This window comes from Onychomys torridus, chromosome 4, assembly GCF_903995425.1.
Source record: "Onychomys torridus chromosome 4, mOncTor1.1, whole genome shotgun sequence".
NCBI classification, from domain to species: domain Eukaryota; kingdom Metazoa; phylum Chordata; class Mammalia; order Rodentia; family Cricetidae; genus Onychomys; species Onychomys torridus.
The window spans coordinates 5,918,443-5,940,944 of NC_050446.1; the positions used below are offsets into that span (position 1 = coordinate 5,918,443).

Here is a 22,502-nt window from a genome sequence, read left to right on the forward strand (position 1 = left end):
GGGATTTAAATTTGAAGCATTCTCCCATGAAAGGAAGGATCAATGGTAATGCCAGTTCATTTAGTCATTTTTCATCACTGTGGTAAAAGACCTGAGAAAAACAATTAAAAGGAGGCCAGGCAGTGGTGATGCATACCTGTAATCCCAGCACTCGGGAGGCAGAGGCAGGTGGATCTCTGAGTTCAAGGCCAGCCTGCTCTACAGAGTGAGTTCTAAGACAGCCAAGACTACACAGAGAAATATTGTCTCAGGAAAAAATAAACTGAAATGAGGAAAAGGCTTGTTTGGATAGTGCTTTCGGAGACTTTGGTCGTCACCTGGCTCCATCACTAAGAGCTTAAGGTGAGATTGAATGTGGTGTCAGCGAGGCATGATGGTGGAAGCCTGCTCACCTCATGGTTGCCAGGAAGCAGAGAACAGGAGAAAGGGCCAGGGGACAAGAGCCACCCTTCAGAGTCACTACCCTGTGACCTGCTTCTTTCTTCAACTAGACCCCACTTCCATGTGTCTCTACCACCCACCAATAATCCAAGTATTAACCCACCAATTGGTTGGCCACTGATGAAATCATAGCCTCTGTGGTCCAAGAGAACTCCCATAATTGGATCACCAGCTGGGGCCATGTCCTTGAGATTTTGGGAGACACTCCATATCCAAATTATAATGCTAGTATTATAATGGCAGGTGACAGTCACTGTGCAGATTTTGCTTACAAAGAATAGTCTTCACTAGGTATTGATGACTGTAATGCCCTTTTTCATTTGTTTTAGTGATTAATGGTGAGAAAGCCACTTTGGAAACCCCAACCTTTGCCCAGAAACGCCGGCGTACTCTGGACATGTTGATTCGCTCCTTATACCAGGATTTGATGCCAGACTTGCATAAGGTAACTGGGCTTCCTTTCTCCCATTGCAGATCTAGCCATGAGCCCTGGAGAAAGAAAGTCCTGAGTTCCCATAGGGCTTGCTGCCTAGGCTGCCATGAGGCCACACAGCTGGAATTCTCCATGAAAAGGAGGGTCATTGAGTGTCTGTGTGCAAGAATATGACCCTTACAGAGCAGTAGCCTAAGGTATGCGTGGGCACAGAAATAAACCAGCACCCGGGACCGCCAAAGCTGCTTTCTTGGGGGTGCTGTCCCTGGTGCTAGTGACATAGAGCTTAAGAACTGGCAAAAATAGTGATTTTGGAAAGAGAAGAGAAAACAAGGGCTTTCTTGGGCTTCTGTGGCTTTCTGTCTGGCTCTATAATTGGACACTGAAACAGGGGCTCCATTCAGGGAAACCCACTTTGTTGTTGTTTTGGTTTGATTTTTCGAGACAGAGTTTCTCTGTGTAGTTTTGGTGCCTGTCCTGGATCTCGCTCTGTAGACCAGGCTGGCCTCGAACCCACAGAGATCTGCCTGGCTCTGCCTCCCGAGTGCTGGGATTAAAGGTGTGTACCATCACTGCCCGGCTGAGGGAAACCTACTTTGTGCTGGATACTTTGTGGGCCCGAGCATTATCCACACTGAGGAGACACCAACTTTTCTTGTCAGCAGTACACGTGCTCTTAGGAGGGCTCCAGCCTGAGTATGAGGTCATCAAGAGAAGAGAGTCATTATTTGAAACCATTTCCCTGGGACCACTGAGATGGTTCAGCAGGTAAAGTACTTGTCACTCAGCCTGACAACCTGAGTTTGCTTCCAGGACCCACGTGACAAAAAGAAAGAGCCAACCCACAAGTTGTCCTCTGATTTCCACATACATGCCATGGCATGTGTACATGCACACACATATATACAAACAAATAAATGTAATTTCTTAATTTCCCTATTTAACAAGGAAGCACAGAACAAGTTAAGAATTATCTTAAAATTTGATCATTCATAAACTCCAGTAAAAGTAATTTCTGGTGATGTATGTAAATGAGAGCTACCCATCACTCACCCAGGGGACAGGCTATCAGAACGAACTAGACCATGCTGGCCCCTTCTCTCTGCACAGGACACCTTTTTTAGCACCCCTTGACTTCTGCCTGGCTGGTAGTCTGATGGATCTCAGGGAATGACCAAGCTAGGCCCAGGACCTGACAGAGCAAATCCTAACAGGTCAGGAAGGCTTCAGAGAGGCCACCATAATGAGTAATCATGTCCCTCAGGCCTCAGCAAAGGTATTATTCCCTAGTTGAAGCAAGTCCTCCTGTTGAGTCGTCTACACATCCCCTTTCAGTCAGTGACCAGACCAAACATGTTAGTCCTATTAGTCTCTTCATTTGTTAGTCCACCAGCCTGTGTGACCTACCAACACAGGCTGTGTCTGCCAGATACCCGAGTCTGGTAGAGCACGAGGCACTCAGCCAGGGCTTGACAAGTGCTTCGGAGGGAAAGATCAAGTACCGTGCCTCTGTACATTACCTCACTGGTCCCCACCACACACTTGGGAGACAGGTGTCAGTCACACAGGACTCAAAAGTTAACCCACACTCCAGAGCCACACAGTTTGGGTGCCATTCCCATGGAGTTCAGTGTACGAGGTTCCCAGGGTGCCACTCCATGGGACTGGCATCCTGGAGCTGTGCAACATGAGGCCTCAGTCTCAATGCTGGTAAACAAAGAAGCTGCCAGTTTGCCTGATCTAGAGGCCGTGTTCTCAGCTTTTACACAGTGCTGGCTCTGCATGTCTGCCACAGTGCTGAATGAATGAATGCTGCTGGTAGACAGAATACTGTTTAGACAAACGTGTGTGTGCGTGCACACGTGTGTAGAGACACCAAAGGATGAGACTTGACAACTGTCTGAGGAGTCCCAACCTGGTTTTTCTTTTTCAGAACATGCTCAATCGACGGTCTTTCAGTGATGTTTTACCCGAGTCCCCCAAGTCAGCACGGAAGAAAGAGGAGGCCCGCCAGGCCGAGTTTGTTAGAATAGGGCAGGTATGTTAGATGCTGCAGCTCCTGAGAAATATGGCTATGAGTCCCTTCAAATTAGATGCCCCATGGGATGCTTTGTTTAAGATGTGTGTGTGTGTGTGTGTGTTTATTGTTTTTTTCAAGACAGGTTTTCTCTGTGTAGCCCTCAGTTTCTGGAACTCACTAGTAGTCCAGGCTGACCTTGAACTCAGAGATCCACCTGCCTCTGCCTCCTGAGTGCTGGGGTTAAAGGTGTGTGCCACCAGTGCCGGGCTGATCTTTGTTTTTCTTGCAGTCCTAATGTGTATTTTGCTGCTGTGATAAAACAGTGACCAAAGGCAACCAGGGAGAAGGAGTTTATATCCTCTTACAGCTTACAGTTGTTCCTCACTGTGGGAAGTCAGGGCAGGCGCTCAAGGCAGGAGCTAAGGCAGAGGCCATGGAGGAGCGCTGTTTATGGCCTTACTCTCCATGGCTGGCTGCTCTGCTTTCAAGGACCACATGCCATGGAATGGCACCTCTCAGCATGAGCTGGGCCCTCCTGCATCAATCATTAGTCAAGAAACTGCCCCACAGACTTGCCACAAGCCAGTCTGATGGAGGCATGTTTTTCCGTTGAGGCTCCCTCTTCCCGGATGACCCTGGCTTGTGTCACGCTGTCAAAGCCTCACCGACCGGCCATCTGGAAGCACATGATTTTTCCCAAGGCTGTGGTGGAAGAGAAGTAGCCTTTGTCAGCTGTGTACATCCGGTTCCCTCAGCAAAAGAGCAGCACTCTGCGGCAGGGGCCAGCTCCTGCTGTCCAGGTCCCCCTGCCCCCAGGAGTGCTCCCAAGAGTACCATCAAACTGAACCCTAAAACCGTCCGGGTGGGAGGAGACACACTGCAGTGTCACTCACGGAGAGCCCACTTCCACCCGTCACCTGAAAGCAGTCCGCAGGCCTAGACTCCTGCATTTCCTCACCCTAGGCCCCTCCTCTGCCTCCCTTCCCTGGGAACGCTAACAGTTCTCAGCTCCAAGCTTCCAGTGGGAAGGGGAGGCCCTCCAGCGCAGGTAAGGGGGCCAAGGGCAGAACACCAAGCAGCAAGGCGAGTAGACAGTGGAATGTCCTGTGACCAAGGACAGCTGGGAGACAGAGGTCACATTCTTCAAAATATGCATCAGTCTTGTTGAAGGTAGCTGGGGCTGGCAAGATGGATTAGCAGGTGAGGGAACTTCCACCAAGCCTGACAACCTAGAGAACCAAGTCCTGCAAGTTGTCCTCTGCCTTCCATATAACTGCCACAGATTGTCCTCTGCCCTCCATGGTTGCACCGTGGCATGCATACATACATATGACACACATACACACCCGCATACATACACATGCAAAATAAATAAACAAATTTTTGTTTTGTTTTTTGTTTGAGACAGGGTTTCTCTGTGTAGCTTTGGAGCCTGTCCTAGAACTTGCTCTTTAGATCAGGCTGGCCTTGAACTCACAGAGACCCGCCTGTCTCTGCCTCCCCAGTGCTGGGATTAAAGGTGTGTGCCACCACCACCTGGCAATTTTTTAAAAATCTTTAAACTAAATGGCCTCTCCTTTCAGGGACTCTTGAGCCATCAAGAGTGGGAAGGTCCTCAGCATCTGTATTTTTCAACATTCTTAGTTTTGAAATCATAGGACTAAGAGAACTAGTTTAAATGCCCAAAACAGTAGGTGCAGTTTGGGCCGTCACCTGTCACTGGACTCGCCATCCTCCTAATCCCTGATCAGTGATAAGTCAGCCGAGGAGCCTGCAGCTTTAACCCGCGTCACTTGCTGTCCCCAAACCTTGTTTGTCTGCCTGCTGCTCTTTCACTGCCTGACAGCAAACCTCAAGTGGCTCCTCTGTCCATTAGGCGCTGAAACTCAAGTCCATTGTGAGAGGGGATGCCCCATCGAGCTTGGCAGCTTCAGGGATGTGTAAAAAGGAGGTAAGTGACTGATGCTTTCCTTTGTGCTCAGTGAAGTTATGGAAGCAGGCAGAGCAGGAGGATGTCTCCTTCAGAGTCCTCAGGAGCCCAGATCATGCAGCAAGAGCCTCTGGTTCTGAGACACTCCTTCCTGAACTTGTGTGCATAGGTGGGCAGAGCGCTGGGCCAGGCCTGGTCAGCCAGGCTGGTTTCAGAGTGCTCCTCAAGCTACATGTGCATTCATGTTATCTGACCTCAACCCAGTATAAACAGCGAGATTCTGGAGCAGTGACTCTTAGAGTGTGTCTGGTTCTCAACCTGTGGTCCACCCCTTTGGGGTCACACACTGGTTATTCTGCGTATCAGATGTTTACAATTCATAACAGTGGCGAAATTACAGTTATGAAGTGGCAACAAAATAGTGTTATGGTTGGGGGTCACCCTACCATGAGGAGCTGTCCTAAAGGGTCACAGCGTCAGGCAGGTTGAGAACCGCTGCTCTGGTCCAGTAGGCTGGGAGTGGGCTTGAAGGGCAGCTGTCCTGGTTTCCTATCTGTTGCTGTAATAAAACATTCTAGGCCAGGGGCCTGTAATCCCAGCACTCGGGAGGCAAAGCCAGGCGGATCTCTTTGGGTTCGAGGCCAGCCTGGTCTACAGAGTGAGTTCCAGGTAAGGCACAAAGCTACACAGTGAAACCCTATCTCGGAGAAAAAAAAAAAAAAAAAAAAAATTCTAGCCAGAGCACTGTGGGAGAGAGGTTTTGTTTTAGCTCATGGTTCTAGGTTAGTGTCACGGTAGAGAGGTCCTAGTGACAGGAGCTTCCACGCTTCCACAGCACAGAGCAAAAAGAAGTAATGCATCCATGCCTGCTTGCTTGTGCTCAGCTTGATTTCCCAGGCTGTAAGTTCAGGACACTGCCTAGGGAATGGTGCTGCCCTCAGTGAGCTGAGTCTTTCCACAGTTAAGACAGTCCTGACAGAGACAACCACAGGCCAACCCGATGTAGACAGCTCCTCATCACAGCTCTTCCCAAATAACTCACAAAGCAGCCGTCAAGGTGGCTCTTCTAACCTGTCCTCAGGGGTTGCTGCCCAGAGGAGTGTAGGTGGGAATCCATTGCAGTATGGACAGCTACATAGCCACCAGCAAGCCCTGCAGCCTGTCTACTTTCTATTTTGTGTTCTGGAGGCTGGGAGCAGGGTAGGTGGTCATCAGGAACAGACCAGGGAACTGGAAGAGCACTAGCTGCTCTGGTACAGGCCCTAAGTTCAGGTCCCAGCACCCATATCAGGCTGCCCACAGCTTCCTGTCACTCCAGCTCCCAGGGATCCTCTTCTGGCCTCTCTCAATACCCACATGTATCCCTACAGACACACGTTCACATGTAAAAATGAAAACACAACTTTTTAATTCAATTAAGAGCCAGTGAGATGAGTCAGTGGGTAAAGGCACTTATCCCTGCACCTGACCCCCTGAGTTCAATCCCTGTGACTCACATACTGGAAGAAGAAAGCCAATAGTTTTCCTCTGACCTCCACAGGCACGTAGTACTGTGCACACGCACACGCACACGCACACGCACACGCACACGCACAATGACTCCATTGTTCTGTCTTGGTATTACCTAAAGTATTGGTTTCAGAGTCTGTCTCCATATGTGTGTGTGGTGGGGGGTGTTTTGCCTCTACATTTTCAATTCCTCTAGCTATACATTACCAGTTCAGAATTGCCAGACCTCCTCTTTGGGGAAATATTTCAATTAGTGACCTGTCTCCATATTTCCCTTCTTCAGCTTAGAACATGTTTCCGTATTCTCTAGACTGCCTCTTCAGAACAAGGAAGTCCCACCTTTGCGAGTTTGAGGCTGTGGATGTCCTAAAGGGGAAGCCTGCTCTTTGCTCAGCTGGAGATAACCCAGTGTTAGGGTCAGCCCTGATAATGCTCTTGAAGGCAATCCTCGGCCTTCCTTGAACATGTCTCTACTGGGCATTCACACATACCACAAGAGCAGACACAGGCTCTCCTGCTGCCCAGCCGGGTCATGGTAGATGCATATGACTAGTTGAATAAAATGAAGATGTAAGCCTTCAGCTTGTCCCCAGAAACCTACAGACTTGCAGAGCATAGGGCTACAAGAGGTGTCCAAAAGAAGCGGATGTCTGCAGCACTGGGGATATAACTCTGTGGGAGGGCACTTGCTAGCATACAAGAGGTCCTGGGTTCGATTCCTAATGCTACAAAAACAAAAACTGTCCACAACACCTTGTGACTAAGATCCTATTAAGCAACACTTGCCAACTCCTGGCCTTCACACCCACCTCAGGGGCCATTGTGAGGAAGAGCTAACTCTATCCCTAAAACAAAAATGAATCTAAGGTCCCAGGAAGTGTTCACTGCAGTGTGACATGTCACCTGGGGACCAGAAAAAGTGTTCATGTGGTGCGAACACACCACACAGCGTCCTGGAGGTATTTTATTTAACAACCTTTGCTGTTTTCCTTTAAAACATGTGCTATTTTTTCTTTAAGATTTTGTAGCCTTATGTGGGTCAGTAAGCACCTATATATTAAGATAATATCAACCTCTTGTATTGTGTACAGTTTAATGATTTTATTGAATCAGCAACACAGAAAAAAATTTAACAGCTATGTGGGACTTCCTTTTATGCTAAACTAACATCAACCCTCTTTAAAAAAAGAAAAAGTAAAAGGCACCAATTTGCCCAACTTCTAGGTGTTAAAGGGAGCTGCTTTAGAACATTGCTAATATTTCTATTGTCCAAAGAATGTAACGGCCGTGTAGAGACAGGCGATGGTACCAGAAGTGTGAGAAGTCACTGCTTTCCTATGGCATCCATATTTACAGGAGGTTTTCTCCTTAAGAAAGATCATGGAGTCCAAGCCCGAGAAGCTCCCTACAACTGATTCCCACGGAGTATCTGTGTTACTGTTTCAGGTGTCGTACACTCTGCATTTCCGTTTGGTGGGACACCGTGCATTCTTTCTGATACACTTACTCTCCACTGCTTGTGTTGCCTCACAGCCTTGGGAGCCCCAGTGTTTCTGCAGTAATTTCCCTCACGAAGCTGTGTGTGCAGATCCCTGGGGCCAGGCCTTGCTGGTTTCCACGGATGCCGGCGTCTTGCTAGTGGATGGTTAGTGAGTAGCACTCCTACAAATGTCTTATTTTGTGTGTGACTGTGGTACTTCTAAGGTGGGTGACTGCCAGTCAGCTCCTTTAGACCATAAATGCCTGGTCCCAAGAGGAGTTAGGCAGGCTTGATTTTCTAATCAGATTAACCCCTTGTTTCAGACAGGTGCTCCGAGGGGGTGTATTTTGAGTTCAGCATGCTGGAAAGTTCATTCCTTCCCCCCAGTCTCCATTAGTTCCTGGATATTAAGCTACCTACCAAAAGATTCGTCTTCAGCAAGCACTCATTGCAGCCCCAGTACTTATCTTAAATGAAAACAGGCATTACTTCGCATCATTTTCTTAGGGGCATGTGCCCTCTTGAAGCCTTAAAAAATGTTCTGACTAGAAAAAAAAAAAAAAAAAAACTTGACATCTAAAACAAATTATATGAATCTTAGATAAACTGTATTTATGGATATAGAAGCAGAAAGATTTTGGCAGGAAGACAGATCACAACTCAGTATTAAATGGCACATTCTGACAGCGGGCTAGACTAGTCTGCCTGGGAAAATGGTCACACAGAGCAGCCACCACAGGCCCTCACCATGGCGATGACGGATGTAGACTCTGGGACAGCAGCGAGCGCCTTTAGGTTGTTCTAGATTCTTAATGGATGACAGAGGAGCTATGCACAAACGTCAGGTCTCAGAGACTTCTGAGGGAGCCGCAGGCACGAGAGAGGCCTCAGCTTCGGAAGCATGTCCTTTGGTGACCCATGTCACCGCCCTAGAGCAGGGCTTGTTCATCCCTCCAACCTCTGCCTAGCACACTTGCTAGGTCCCTGCTCTGCTCAGGCCCTGGGCCAGGTGCTTTATGTGGGGAGACAGGAGAACAAACTGCCTTACCTGTGGTTTTCCATATAGGTCCCCTAATCTAATTGCATCTATGGCTAATTTAATAAAATGTAGATAACTTAAAATTCATCATGTTTCCCATAACCTAATTATATCTATGACTAAGTTAATAGAATGTGGATAACTTTAAACTCATCAGTTCAGAATTTAAATCCTTAATTTGAGAAACTCTTTGTGATTTAAAGAAAATAGAGGGCAAGTTCAATAGTATAGCTCTTGCCTGGGCTGTAAGGCCTTGGGTCCCCATCCCTATCTCCAAAAAGAAAATCTCTTCTCTGAGCCTCTGGTGTCAAAGGCTGAAAAATCATTTATAATAATAGAAAGTGTGGGGCACAGTGGGGACGAGGGTCGGAACTGCAAGGAGGGGTTGGCAGGAGGCTGGCTTCCTGCACTGTGTGCGGCAGCGTCTCTGGTACACAGCAGTGCTGTTCAGGGCAGCTGCTGTCTTTACCATGTTCCCAGTGGGCTGCTGAAAGCCCACAGAAGCCTTAGATTTTTGCCAGAAGTACAACCAAAGGTTTCTTTTTGTCTTAAAAAATCAAAACAGACTTTAGATATTTAGTCTTTTGATTTTATAGATGAAGAAACAGAGGCCTGAAGGAGCACCATAACCTGTGTAAGAGCACGTGGCCATTTTGTGGGTCTAGAACTTGGGCCATAGATACAGTACCAGCCATGTTCCACTTAAACATAGTGAGCTCTACCAGCATTTCTGGTTTGACCTGGACACCAATTTCCAAAACAATTTTCAGAACAAATATGAATTATTTATTTTTTTAAAAGTTAAGCTCCAATCCCATATTATCAAGTGTTTTCTGAAACTGTCCCGTTGGATCCAGAGTACAGTGGTGGCGTTGGTATAAAGGCTTTTGTGATTCTCCAGGAAATCCCTTTCTTCCAGCCTTGGAGAGGCATGCAGGCCGCCCCTCCCCTGTCCTGGCTGCCCAGTTGTGCCCACCCCTGGCTTTTGCATCTGCCTCTGTGCCATGGTTCCGGCACTCTCAGTTTGCCTTCCGCTCTGCACATAATTGCATTACAGACCATTTCTGGGAGTCCGTCCTTTCCGTTCCAGATGCACTCCCGCTAAGCCCGTTAGCCTTTGCTTCATGTCATTTAGGCTTGCCCTGGAGAATCTGCTTCTTTCAAGGTCATTGTTTTTAAAATCTCAGGGCCCTCAGGACTGTGAGTGCAGCAAATGTACTTTAAGGGACTGGTCACTGAGTAAGTAGGTTTTATGGTAATAGAAAAGCTCTCTCTAAAAGGCTTCATCTTCATACCAGAATTACAAAAGGGAATAATTCATCAAGCAGCCATTAAGTCTGTCACTTCCTGCTGTCCTTGCCTCTCTCCTTCCTGTCTACATAGAATCCTTTAGCTAACTGAGGAGTGGATGGGAAATGCATGCTAATCCATGCTGGGCTGGGCAGTACACAGTGCACCTCTGTTTCCGGTGTACAAGGAGGTGCTCCATCCTTCTTGGATCCACATGTTTAAGGAGGAACTCTAACAAGTTTTCTCAACACTTTCGAGCATCCAGTTCCTCTTTGGTTAAATAGGAATATTACAAGTGCCAGCCTACATTCTAAATTCAAGAACATAGGAAGCATCAAGGTCTGGCACCTAGTAAGCCCCTCGTGGAGTGACCTGCCACTGCTGATGCTACTGTGGACCCCTAAGATAACTGCAGTTATTCACCCAGATAGTACAAGTACTGGAATGATCCTTTCATGTTCTGAACGAGCAGCATTACAGAGCCCACCCCCCATCAGCAGAGAAGGAAGGACCATGGCTGATGGGCTGTCATAACATTCCCTCCAACAGGGGACTAGAAACAAGCCCTGTGGGACTAAGGGAGACAGGAACAGGCTCTTTATCTCATGGACCTGTTAGAGACAGATCTAAAGCCTCCCAGGCCTGCTGGAGCTGGAACCCCATCTCCACTGAGGGTGCTACCCTGATGACAGAGGCCCTGCCCTGCTGGGAAGCATTCAGAGAAGGATTACCTACCAGCTCCGTTTCTACTTCTGCGAGAGGCCTGAACCCCACACTCCCTTGCACCTAAATTATGAAGAAACAGACCAGCCCAGGCCCATAGCAAAGCCTTGAAGAGCAAGTGCAGAAGAAGAATGAGCCAGCCACTTCTGCCTGAGATGTCCACACCATCCCTGGTGGTCTCAGTCTGTCCTAATGCAGCAGAATACTCGTAACAGTTCTCTTAGCTGATATATCCTAGGGTCCCTGAGAGGCAATGGTGTAGTTATTACCACTTGCAAATTCCAAATAACCCCAAAGTCAAATTCTGTCCGTAATTACAATGTCTCGAGAGGCCCTGAGCTCTTGCTGGCTGTTCTCGCTTGGCTACATCTGTTCCTGATACTCCGACAATTTAACTGATACTTGTCTCATTTTTCTTGTCTCTAAAAAATATTTCAAATTCCTATCTGAAAAAAAGTATTGAAAATGAATAAGCAGTGGACTAGAGAGATGGTTCAGACCTTAGGAGCACTGGCTGCTCTTCCAGAGGTCCTGAGTTCAGTTCCCAGAACCCATGTGAGTAACTCCAGCTCTAAGGGACCTTAAGCTTCTGGCCTCTGAGGACACCTGTGCTCTCATGCACATATCCACATGCAGGCACACACACTTACACATAATTAAAAATAATAATAACATTTAAAAAAAACATAAGCAAGCCAGGCATGGTGGTGCACACCTTTAATCCCAGCACTCAGGAGGCAGAGGCAGGTGGATCTCTGTGAGTTTGAGGCCAGCCAGGGAAACCTTATCTTGAAAAACAAAACAAACAAAAACCATATGAGCAGACTACTATTGATACAGACAGAGAGAATGCTAGGGATAGGGTATGTTTGTATTCACTTTAAATGTAAAAAGAAGTATTAAACTTACTTTGTTGAGAAAGGCATGAAATAATACAAGATAGAATACTTTCTATTATAACATAATAAATAGCTGCTCTTTTTCCCCTATGGTGTTCAGTCCTTTGCTACAACCCCTGTAAATTTGGGGTTGAAACATGCTGCTCTTTCTTTAGTGACACCAACAAGAAAAACAGCTTCCTTTTGTGTCCCTGATGAAATGCCCAGCCCGCCCCCATAGAGAGTTCTGGATGCCCCCGAATGGGCATATTAGTTCTCCCATGCAGAGGGAGCAGCGTTGGAACTCCTTCTGAGACCTTATGAGAGCTGGAGAAGCATCTGTCCTTGACTAGAGAGGCTCAGGTCAGCCCCAGGCATGTCACAGTTGTGCAGTGGAATAACCATCCTTCTTTTCCAGATGGCCTCCCATCCGTGCCTGTGTTCGACAGAACTCTGCCCGTGAAGCAGATCCACGTGCTAGAGACCCTGGACCTTCTTGTCCTCCGAGCAGACAAAGGTGCTGCCCTCAGATGGTGTTCTCTGGAAAGAACGTGAGGGCGGGTGGCCCACTGCAGCAGACCTCAGAGTCACGTTCCTTTGCCTGCTGTCAGTGTTGTGGTCCTTTGGTGGCCCACCTGTTGGAGTAGTGGAGGGAAGGAGAGTTTATGTGGAGTAAATGTTCTGTGGGATGCAGTTGCCTGTATCCCGGAACACCCCCCAACCCTGGTCTGTGCATCTGCCCTGGGAGGCCCAGCAGGTCATTTAACATCTCTAACCCCTCCTCTGCCTTCTCCTCACTGTCACCAGGGAAAGATGCCCGCCTGTTTGTCTTCCGGCTGAGTGCGGTGCAGAAAGGCCTTGACGGCAGGCCGACTGGAAGGAGCAGATCTGACTGCAGAGAAAACAAGCTGGAGAAAACCAAAGGTGAGGCTGGGGAGTAACTTAGGGCGGAGTGCTTGCCAGGAACGCGTGAGGCCCGAGGTTTGATTCCCCGTGCTGTGCAAACCATCCCTGGCTACACAGCGAGTTCGAGCACTGTCGCAAAAGAAGAAAGAAACTGTTCCTGTTAAAATCTTCAAGCAGCTGGGTGTGGTGGTGCACGCCTGTAATCCCAGCAGGCAGAAGCAGGCGGATCTCTGTGAGTTCAAGGCCAGCCTGGGCTACCAAGTGAGTTCCAGGAAAGGCGCAAAGCTACACAGGGAAACCCTGTCTCGGAAAACCAAAAAAAATCTTCAGGCTCCTGAAAATAAAAGTGAAAATTAGGGAACAAAAGAAACAATCCCTCCTCTGGGGAGAAATGAGCAGGAGTATGGGGGTGTAGGTCACTTGCCAAACACCCACAAAGGCCTGGGTTTGAGTCCCAGAACTGCCAAAATAGAACCTCAGCTTCTCCCAGAAGCTAGGAGAATAGGAAAGCAGGCTGAAGACAGGAAGTTTCAGCTTTGGGCCACAAGTTTCAGGTCTTGGAGGTGAGTTCCATCCTCAGCTAATATGACACAAAGACTCTGATCAACCCCCACTTTAATTCCTATTGTGTGATGGACACAAACCAAGCCCTGGGGACTGGACAGATGACCCAGAGGTTAGAGCAGCTGTTGCTCTTGCAGAAGATCCAGGTTCAATTCCTGGCACTTGCTGCCTGTGACCCCCCTTCTGCCATCTTCAGACACCAGACATACACATGTGCACACATGCAGGCCAGACACCCACACACATCGTCTTAGTTACTTTTCTCTTGTGCTAAGAATCCATGCCCAAGGCAACTATAGAAGAAATCATTTATTAGGGGCTTACAGTTTCAGAGAGTGAGTCAATGGCCAGCATGGCAGCAGGTAGGCAGGCTCTAGAACAGTAGCTGAGAGCTCATATCTTGTGACAACCATGAGGCAGAGAGAGAGCTAACTGGGAATGGGGAGCTTGTGAAACCTCAAAGCCCAGGGACATGCCTCCTCTGATAAGGCCACACCTCCTAATGCTTCCCAAACAGTTCCACCAGTTAAAATATATGAACCTATGAGGGCCATTTTCATTCAGACCACCTCACACATAAACAAATCTAAAAAGAACACAGAGAGATAAAACCAAGTCTAGTCTGTAAGCTAGAAGGGCTTGCCTTTCCTAACCTTGTTTTCATGTCCATCTTTCCTGGCTTATTAGTTACTTTTCTACTTTCTGGGACCAAATATCAGTCAAGAAGCAACTTAAAGGAAGGAGAGCTTTTTGCTTACAATTTAAGCAGGTGCAGGACATGCAGTGGCTGTCCATGTTTCATCTAAGTCAAGAAGCAGAGAGCAGCTAGGCAGTGGTGGCACACACCTTTAATCCTAGCCCTCAAGAGGCAGAGGCAGGTGGATCTCTGTGAGTTTGAGGCCAGCCTGGTCATCTACAGAGAGAAATCCAGGACAGCCAGGGCTACACAGAGAAACCCTGTCTCCAAAAACCAAAAGAAGAATAAAGAGAAGAAGGAGAGGGAGAAGAAGGAGAAGGAGGAAGAAGAAGAGATGGGAAGTGGGACTAGGCTGTAAGACCCACCCCCCAGTGACTCACTTTCTCCAATGAGGCTCCACCTTCTAAAGGTTCACAGCCTTCCAAAACAGTGACCCCAGCTGGGGACTGAGTGTTCAAACACATGAATGGGGAGAGGCGTTTCAAATTGAGCACCACAGCACCTGGAATCAGAAACATACTTGGTCTGTCTCAGCTATGCTTCACTCCCAGGGTTCTTAGGAACCCTCCCCAAAGTCCCCAGGCCTGGGAGCTGCCAGCCCTCCCTACTTGTGCTGATGTCACCCTTCCTCTTCCCAGGTTGCCACCTATATGCTATTAACACTCACCACAGCAGAGAACTGAGAATCGTGGTCGCAATTCGCAATAAACTGCTTCTCATCACAAGGAAGCAGCACAACAAGCCAAGCGGGGTGCCAGGTGCCTCGCTCCTGTCACCTCTGCCAGAGTCACCTGTTGAGGAATTCCAATACATCAGGGTAGGTTTGCTTTCCAGCTTCTGCTCTCCTGGCCAGGTGTTAGCCGACTACCTGTCTAGTCCCAAGACTGTCCCACTGCTCAGCAACTGCTATGGAACCCCATTCTCTTGTGCCCCAGCTTACCCAGATATCTAAGCTGTGTGCTCTATGAGTTCTGGGCATGGCCATGCAGCAGTGAACTGTGCAAAGTCTCTCTTCCCACAAGCTTGATCTCTAGTTGAGCAAGCAAATACCTGATAGCTGGCAGAAATACACACTGAGGCTGAGATCTCTGTGAGTTTGAGACCAGCCCTGTCTACAAAGTGAGTTCTAGGACAGCCAGGCTGTTACACAGAGAAACCCTGTCTCAAAACTCATCCCCTTCCCAAAAAACAAAAAAATCACTGAGAATAAAAATAAGATGGGATGCAGGGTCCAGAGGGCAATGGGTGGAGTGAGGAGGAATAGGCTCCTACCTGTGAACAGACACTCAAATGAAGGAGGAGAGGGAGAAGTGTCAAGGAGAAGGGTATGCCAGGGAGCAGGTGCAGCCAGCCAAAGGCCCTGAGCCTGTTGAAGGCACAATTCGGCATGAATCTGGAACAGACTGTCTGCAGCCCTAGAAGCCTTGGCTTCGCTTTGGCTTGGAGCAAGGTAAGGACGATTGGAAAGTTCAGTGCAAAGAAGTGGAATGCTTAAAACATGGCTTTGGCAGCAGAAAAACACACAGGGGGCCAAGAGTAGCCATCAGGAGACCTACTGAAGGTCAGAACAGGATCATGGGTCTTGATAGCTGGAGAAGCAGGAAGAAGTGTGGAGCAAAGCTGTCTGTCTGCGTTTACCTGCAGGATGTGAGGACGGGTTGAGGGTTCAACCCCAGGGATGAAGTCTTCTGAAAGTTGGTCCCTTTCCCAATCATCCTGCCTCTCCTGAAAACAGAACTAAACTGAACTACAACTGCTGGGCATGGTGGTGCACGCCTGTAATCCCAGCACTCGGGAGGCAGAGGCAGGTGGATCTCTGTGAGTTTGAGGCCAGCCTGGTCCACATGGCGAGTTCCAGGACAGCCAGAGCTGTATAGTGAGACTGTGTCTCAAAAAAAACAAAACCAGCTCTAGCTTGTCAAGCTGTGAAGTGTTCCCAGGATTGGCCACCAGAGCCAAGGGTAGCGCTAGGCAGACTGGGAAGGGTTTTCTCCCGGTTAAGGCCTCCTGAATTATGCACATAGGTTTCTTCAGCTGTTCTGGGGACAGGACACTGATAGTTACACTAAAACAGGTCAAATTTTTGTCCTAATTAAGTGTCTGCCTTCTCAAGACCAGTTACCACCCATAATGAATATTTACGTAGAGTAGTTAGGTAGAGCTCTGAAATCAGAGTCACGTAGTTCAAACCATAGCTTTACCACATATAAACGTTGTGACCACAGCAAGCAACCTGACCTTGGAGCCACAGTTTTTCCTCCATAGAGTGACAGCCATACCTGATGCCAGGGCTTGGTGCAAGGATGGTGCAGACACGACCTGGCATATGTGACACTCTCAATGAGGCAGTCAACAATGATACAGCTATTCCTAAGTCACGAGACAGTGCAGTCTAAAGCCACTGGACAGTGAAATCAGATTGCGAAATTCCTTCCTTCCTGACCTCCATCCCTTCCAGGAACAGAGGCCCAAGACTTGAAGGGGCATTGCAGGAAGGAGGGGTCGGTGAGCCCCCGTCTGTGCAGCAGAGCTCTGCTGGCCAGGGGGCTGGACTCCTGTAGAAGGGGGAACAGGCAGTAGAGGCTGTCTGAAGATGGCTCTTGTGTCCTAACTTGTGTCCTACTCATCCTCACCCCACAGGAAATCTGTTTGTGTGACTCCCCAGCAGTGATGACCTTAGTGGATGGGCCAACCGAAGAGAGTGACAACCTCATCTGTGTGGCATACCGCCATCAGTTCGATGTGGTAAATGAGAGCACAGGAGAAGCCTTTAGGCTGCACCATGTGGAGGCCAACAAGGTAAGCTGACAGTTGTAGCAATGGATTGGGAATAAGAGAAAGCAAGGGGTTTGACTTCTAACTTTAGGTACTATGATGTGGCTTCTTTACATCCTCTAGTGAGATGTAGAAGTTCCTGCCTATAGGTTTTTTTGTTTTGTTTTAGTTTGGTTTGGTTTGGTTTGGTTTTTGGTTTTTCAAGACAGGGTTTCTCTGTGTAGCTTTGTGCCTTTCCTGGAACTCACTCTGTAGCCCAGGCTGGCCTGGAACTCACAGAGATCCACCTGGCTTGTCTCCCGAGTGCTGGAATTAAAGGTGTGCACCACCACTGCCCGGCTAGTGCCTATAGTTCTTGACTTGTGAAGCTGAGGCAGAAGGATCATGAATTCAAGGTTAGCCTTGGCTACATAGTAACTGAGGCTAACCTGGGCCACACGAGACCTTGTCTCATAATAATAAAATTACATGCTGTGCATCTGTATTATGTGATGTGCTCCTTAGCCTGGAGCACACAAAGCTGTCGTCAAAGGACACAGTTTCTGGACCCAAGAAGGACCCCAGAAGGACAAGGGGTGGCCGCAGCCCTGGCTGAGCACCCTTGTCTCAAACCTGGACAGTAGTGACCCAGGCTCAAGCATGTCACAGACCTACTCGACTGCCTTACGCTGCCTTTATGGGAGAGACAGAGAGAGATGGAGACAGACTGGGTGGCCTGAGAGTCCAGAGACCCCCTGTGCTGGAGGCAGGAGAAACCTCACTGAAGGAACAGGAGAAGAGCATTCCAGATCCGAGGGGCTCAGGCTCCTCATACATTTCCTTTCATCTCCTGTAAGACCGGCACAGTGCTGTCCACTTGAGAGTCGGTGTGAGAACGGAGTGTGACACACAGGACCACCCCTGTGAACCTTAGCATTCTGGGTAAATGAGAGCATTTGGGAACACAGCTGGATTCAGACCTTCTAGACAGTTCCACCCAGAAAGGAAAGGAGGCAAAGATGTGTCTTTCCCACCTCAGTTCGTTGTAACCCGAGGCTCAGTGGCACTGTGGGTGCTGGTGAAGCACAAATGGCCTTGCAGCACCCTGAGGGCCACTGCTGCGTCACGCATAGCTTAGGGGGTTTCTCTGAGCGTCCCCATCCCACGCACCACTACTACTGCCCGTGTCATTGCAGGTTAATTTTGTTGCAGCTATTGATGTGTATGAAGATGGAGAAGCCGGCCTGCTCCTATGCTACAACTGTAAGTAGTACACAAAACCAGCCTGTTTCTCGCGTGTTAGAGTGGGCTCTCCTACTCCCTAGACTGACCTGATGAGCCTTGCTGCAGACATCATCACACCAGGGAGCATCTAAAGTCCACACCACTAGCTGTGGCCCAGACCTCTTGGTGACAAGCTTATCAGAACTGGCACTTTGCACCCGCTTCCAGGGTGTGGGTGAGGACGGTGGCCTCCAGCTAGCGGCCCTTACTGTGTGCCAGGTAACCCCGTGTCAGCTTTTCACCTACAGTGGCCCACAGCAGGCTCTGCTTCCTTCCCCCCACGTGGAGCTAAGGCAGAGGAGGAGGCTTGGAGAGGTGACCTGCCTTCCTCAGGGTTATGAAATACTCAGCATCGGGGCCAGGTTTGCGTCTGACCCTCTTGACTTCAGTACCAGATTTTATCTGCTGTTACTACAGGGTGAATGTCCCTAATCTGAAGTGCTTATGCTCAGAGTGTTTCAGATTTTGTAACTTTTAGACTCTGGGATAGTTCCACATATGTAACTAGTTAGCCTGGAAATGGAACCTAAGTCTAATGTATTTTTAGTGTATTATTTTTAGTGTATTTATTTTTATTTTTGTTTTGAAATGGGTTCTCACATAGTTCTGACTGTCCTGGAACTCAGTATGTAGACCTGGCCTCTAACTCACAAATATCTACCTGCCTCTGCCTCCCAATGCTGGGATTAAAGGCGCACTCAGAACACCCAGCAAGAGTGTCTGAATTTGGGCTGTGACCCATCAGATGAGGTAAGGTTTGGGATTTTACACCTGTCAGCACTCAGAGAGTTTCAGATATTAGGTCAATTTAATTTCAGGTCTTTTGGATTAGGGGCTCAGCCTGTAACTTTTCTTTTAACAGAGTCTCACTGTGTACCCCTGGCTGACCTGGAACTCTCTATGTCAACCAGGCTGGCCTTGAACTCATAGAAATCTTTTGCGTCTGCCTCCAAAGTGCTGGGATTAAAGATGAGCACCAGCCCTGGCTTTTAACCTGTAATTTTTTTTTAGTTCCCCTGCCCACCCCCTGCTGTTAATGAAATCAGCCTAAATTGGACTTACATAACTCAGTTAGGTTAGTTTGGGTCCCTAACAGGGTGAGTTTTGGGCAGAGCAAATGTATTAGATACTGACTTCCAGCATTTCAAGGGCTAGTGGGGGGATTACCAGCATTTGTCACTCTTGTAGAGAATCCAGGTTCAGTTTCCAACACCCACATGGCAACCACAACCATCTGTGACTCCAGTTCCAGGGCACACGACTCCCTCTTCTGACCTGAGGGCACCAGGCTTGCATGTGGCGCACAGACATACGTGCAGGCAGAGCACTCATATCCATACAATAAGTAAATCACTTTTTCAGTTATTTTTAAACAGATGGAAGTGAGATCATTTCCTGGGTAAGGGTTAACTAAAATGAAAAACTTTTTTTCAGCCCAGAACCATCAATTTCTAGAGTAGCAATTCTGGCTGTAGCTCATAGATCAGATCAGATAGTTTGATAAATAATTTATATTTAGTATAAATTATTTATATATATAAATATAAGCCAAGTTATCAACATGAAAATTTGTCTGAAGGGTGTCATCTTCAAAATTCAAGACTGAACAGTCCAGAGAAGGCAGGACAGCATCTCCCCTGAGCCCCTCGAAGGGACATTCATCCACAAGTTTTAGCAGAAGCATTCCTCAAAACAGTGGGTCTTAAGAGTGCAATCCTGTGACTTTATTTTTAAAAAATATATGGGGAAAGAACTGGCTGTCCCCACCTACACCCAACTAACAACAGACTGGAGAGATGACTTGGTGGTTAGAACACTGACTGCTCTTGAGGAGGACCCAGGTTCAGTTCCCAGCACCCACGTGGTGGCTCACCACCTTCTATAACTACAGGTTAAGGGAATCCAGTGTCCTCTTCTGGCTTCCACAGGCACCAGGTGCACATGTGGTTCACAGACACACATGCACATAAAATAAAAATAAATAAGTAAAAAGTTGAGTAAAATAGTTTTAGGACAGGTATGATGGCACGGTCTTGTAATACTAGCACTCAGCAGAGTGAGTCAGGAGGGTTACATGTTCCAGACCAGCCTGGAATACATGGCAAGACCGACCCTCTCTCAAAACACACATATATAACAATTATAGTTGTTATCTTCAGTATCTTTAAAGTGTGTGAAAGGGGACTTTGTCCCTACAAAAGCTTTCTTACTTTGTGAAGGTCTGAGCCATATACACTAATGTTCAGAGGTCGGAATACACCAGGACCAGGTAGCTGAATTAAACTGGCCTTAACGTAGCTGAAGTTCAGCAAGAGGGATACACACTTGGTTCAGGTTCTCAAGAAACATGTTAGGAAGGTGTATTAGTCAGGGTTCTCTAGAGTAACAGAACTTAGAGAGTGCAAATCTCTCTCTCTCTCTCTCTCTCTCTCTCTCTCTCTCTCTCTCTCTGTGTCTTTCTCTCTCCTATTATATATTATATGTATACATCATATATATATATATACATACTATATATATGGGCATCTATTAGAATGACTTACAGGCTGTAGTCCATATAATCCAACAATGGTTGCTTATGAATGAAAGGTCCAAGAATCCAACAGTTGTTCTGTCTGTGAAGCTGGATATCTCTGATGTTCTTCAGTATATGTCTAACCTAAATCTTAAAGAAGTAGGCTCCAGTGCCAGTGAAGGAATGGATGTGCTAGTGAGAGCCAGCAGGAAAGAGAAAGTTTCTTTTTCCATCTCCTTATACAGGCTGCTAACAGAAGATGTGGCCTAGATTAGAGGTCTGTCTTCCCACCTCAAAGATCCACATTAGAAGTGTATCTTCCCACCTCCAATGATGAAGCAAAAGTCCCTCACAGGTGTGCCAGCCATTGGGGTTTTAGTTAAGCCCAGATGTAGTCAAGCTGGCAACCAAGAATGGCCATCCCAGAGGGCATATGCAACTCCTGCCGTGCTTGTGGTGGATACGGCTCAAGAGTGACCTGCCTTGTAGAAAGGCTTCGTCTACCCTGGGCTGCCCATTCTGAACCTCTCTCTGGCATGATGATATGGCAAAGTAGGGAGCACATGGGCTCCACAGCCCAGCCTAGCTTCGTTCAAACACCATGCCCCAGGTAGAGCTATAGAACTCAGGATAGACTGCCTCACCTCTCCCAACCTCAAGTTCATATGCAAAGTGACTTTACAGGGTAACAGCATCTCCCTTCAGAAGCCAGGCTTATTAAATGGACAGTCTTCTCAAAGCACCATGCTTTACACCAAAATTTACACATCAATTTTCTCCAGGTAGCAGCTGTTAGCATACGTGGTGTCGACATTATTCTCGCTGCAACTGCCTGGCACCCGTCAGCGTCTGGCTCAAGGGCAGCTGTTTGTGATAACCTGGCAGAGAGGGCTGGGTGCAGTGACTAACACTTCAGTCCAGCACTTGGAAAGCTGAGACCAGAGCATTGCTGCAAACCCAAGCCCAGCCTGGGTCCAGAGAGCCAGCTGGAGGGTTCTGCCCGGTGCCCTGTTCCCTCTTCCTCTGGATACGGGGTCTGAGTGTCGTCTCTAACAAACGTGTTGCTGCTGTTTTGTTGCAGACAGTTGCATCTATAAAAAGGTTTGCCCCTTTAATGGTGGCTCTTTTTTGCTTCAACCCTCGGCATCGGATTTCCAGTTCTGCTGGAACCAGGCTCCATATGCAATTGGTAAGAAAAACCTTTTCTGTGGTTCTCTGTCCCTGGCTAACTACCGCAGGGCTTGGTCTCCCATGGACAACTAGGACTTCTTTCGAAACTAGCACACATTCTGGGGCATGGACCTTCTTCAAATACTCCGCTGGTGGATAGTTTTTATGCTCCCTGTTTAGACTCTTATGTCCCCTGGCTCTTCTCATTCCTAGGCACATGATGCTAGAAAGCAATGAAATATAATTATCATTACCAGGCAGGCCTTTTCTAAAACTCGCAAGCCAGCTCCAGCCAGTGCACTGACTGGCTTGGGGAGAAGCATGGGTATCAGTGCTGTTCTTACCTGCTGAAAGTCCAGAACCTCAGGGGCCAGCAAAACACCTGCCACTAAGATGCAAGTGTAGGGCTGGCAAGGTGGCTTAGCTTGCAGAGACACTTGCTGAAAGTCTGACGGACTGAGTTCCAATGACCTGGACCCATATGCAGAAGGAGAGAACTGACTCCTACAAGTTGTTCTCTGACCTCCACATGTGCGCCCCACCCACCACCACAGACACATTAAAATGGAATTTTTAAAAGCAAAATCAAAGGCAGGCGGTGGTGGCACATGCCTTTAATCCTGGCACTTGGGAGGCAGAGGCAGGTGGGTCTCTGTGAGTTCGAGGCCAGACTGGTCTACAGACAACCAGGGCTACACAGAGAAACCCTGCCTCAAAAAAAAAAAAAAAAAAAAGCAAAAGCAAGATATCCCAGATGTTGGGATATGGATCCATGATACAGTACTTGCCTAACATCCACAAGCCTTGGATTCTATTCCTAACACTACAAATAATAGGGATATAAAAACCTTAAAAACAAATACCAGGAT

General features: G+C 47.9%; 1 protein-coding gene across 11 annotated transcripts in view; it reads left to right on the top strand.

Annotated features, from left to right (window-relative positions):
* Positions 1 to 22,502, top strand: part of Garnl3 (GTPase activating Rap/RanGAP domain like 3) — a 148,730-nt gene that overhangs the window by 114,996 nt on the left and 11,232 nt on the right. For all 11 annotated transcript variants that reach the window (XM_036183416.1, XM_036183417.1, XM_036183419.1 and 8 more), the window contains 10 exons: positions 771 to 886; positions 2,808 to 2,912; positions 4,771 to 4,845; positions 7,867 to 7,978; positions 12,162 to 12,260; positions 12,551 to 12,667; positions 14,549 to 14,727; positions 16,551 to 16,709; positions 17,861 to 17,927; positions 21,545 to 21,652. In XM_036183416.1, the coding sequence (XP_036039309.1) occupies positions 771 to 886; positions 2,808 to 2,912; positions 4,771 to 4,845; positions 7,867 to 7,978; positions 12,162 to 12,260; positions 12,551 to 12,667; positions 14,549 to 14,727; positions 16,551 to 16,709; positions 17,861 to 17,927; positions 21,545 to 21,652 (1,137 nt within the window). The remainder of the gene's footprint in view (positions 1 to 770; positions 887 to 2,807; positions 2,913 to 4,770; positions 4,846 to 7,866; positions 7,979 to 12,161; positions 12,261 to 12,550; positions 12,668 to 14,548; positions 14,728 to 16,550; positions 16,710 to 17,860; positions 17,928 to 21,544; positions 21,653 to 22,502) is intronic.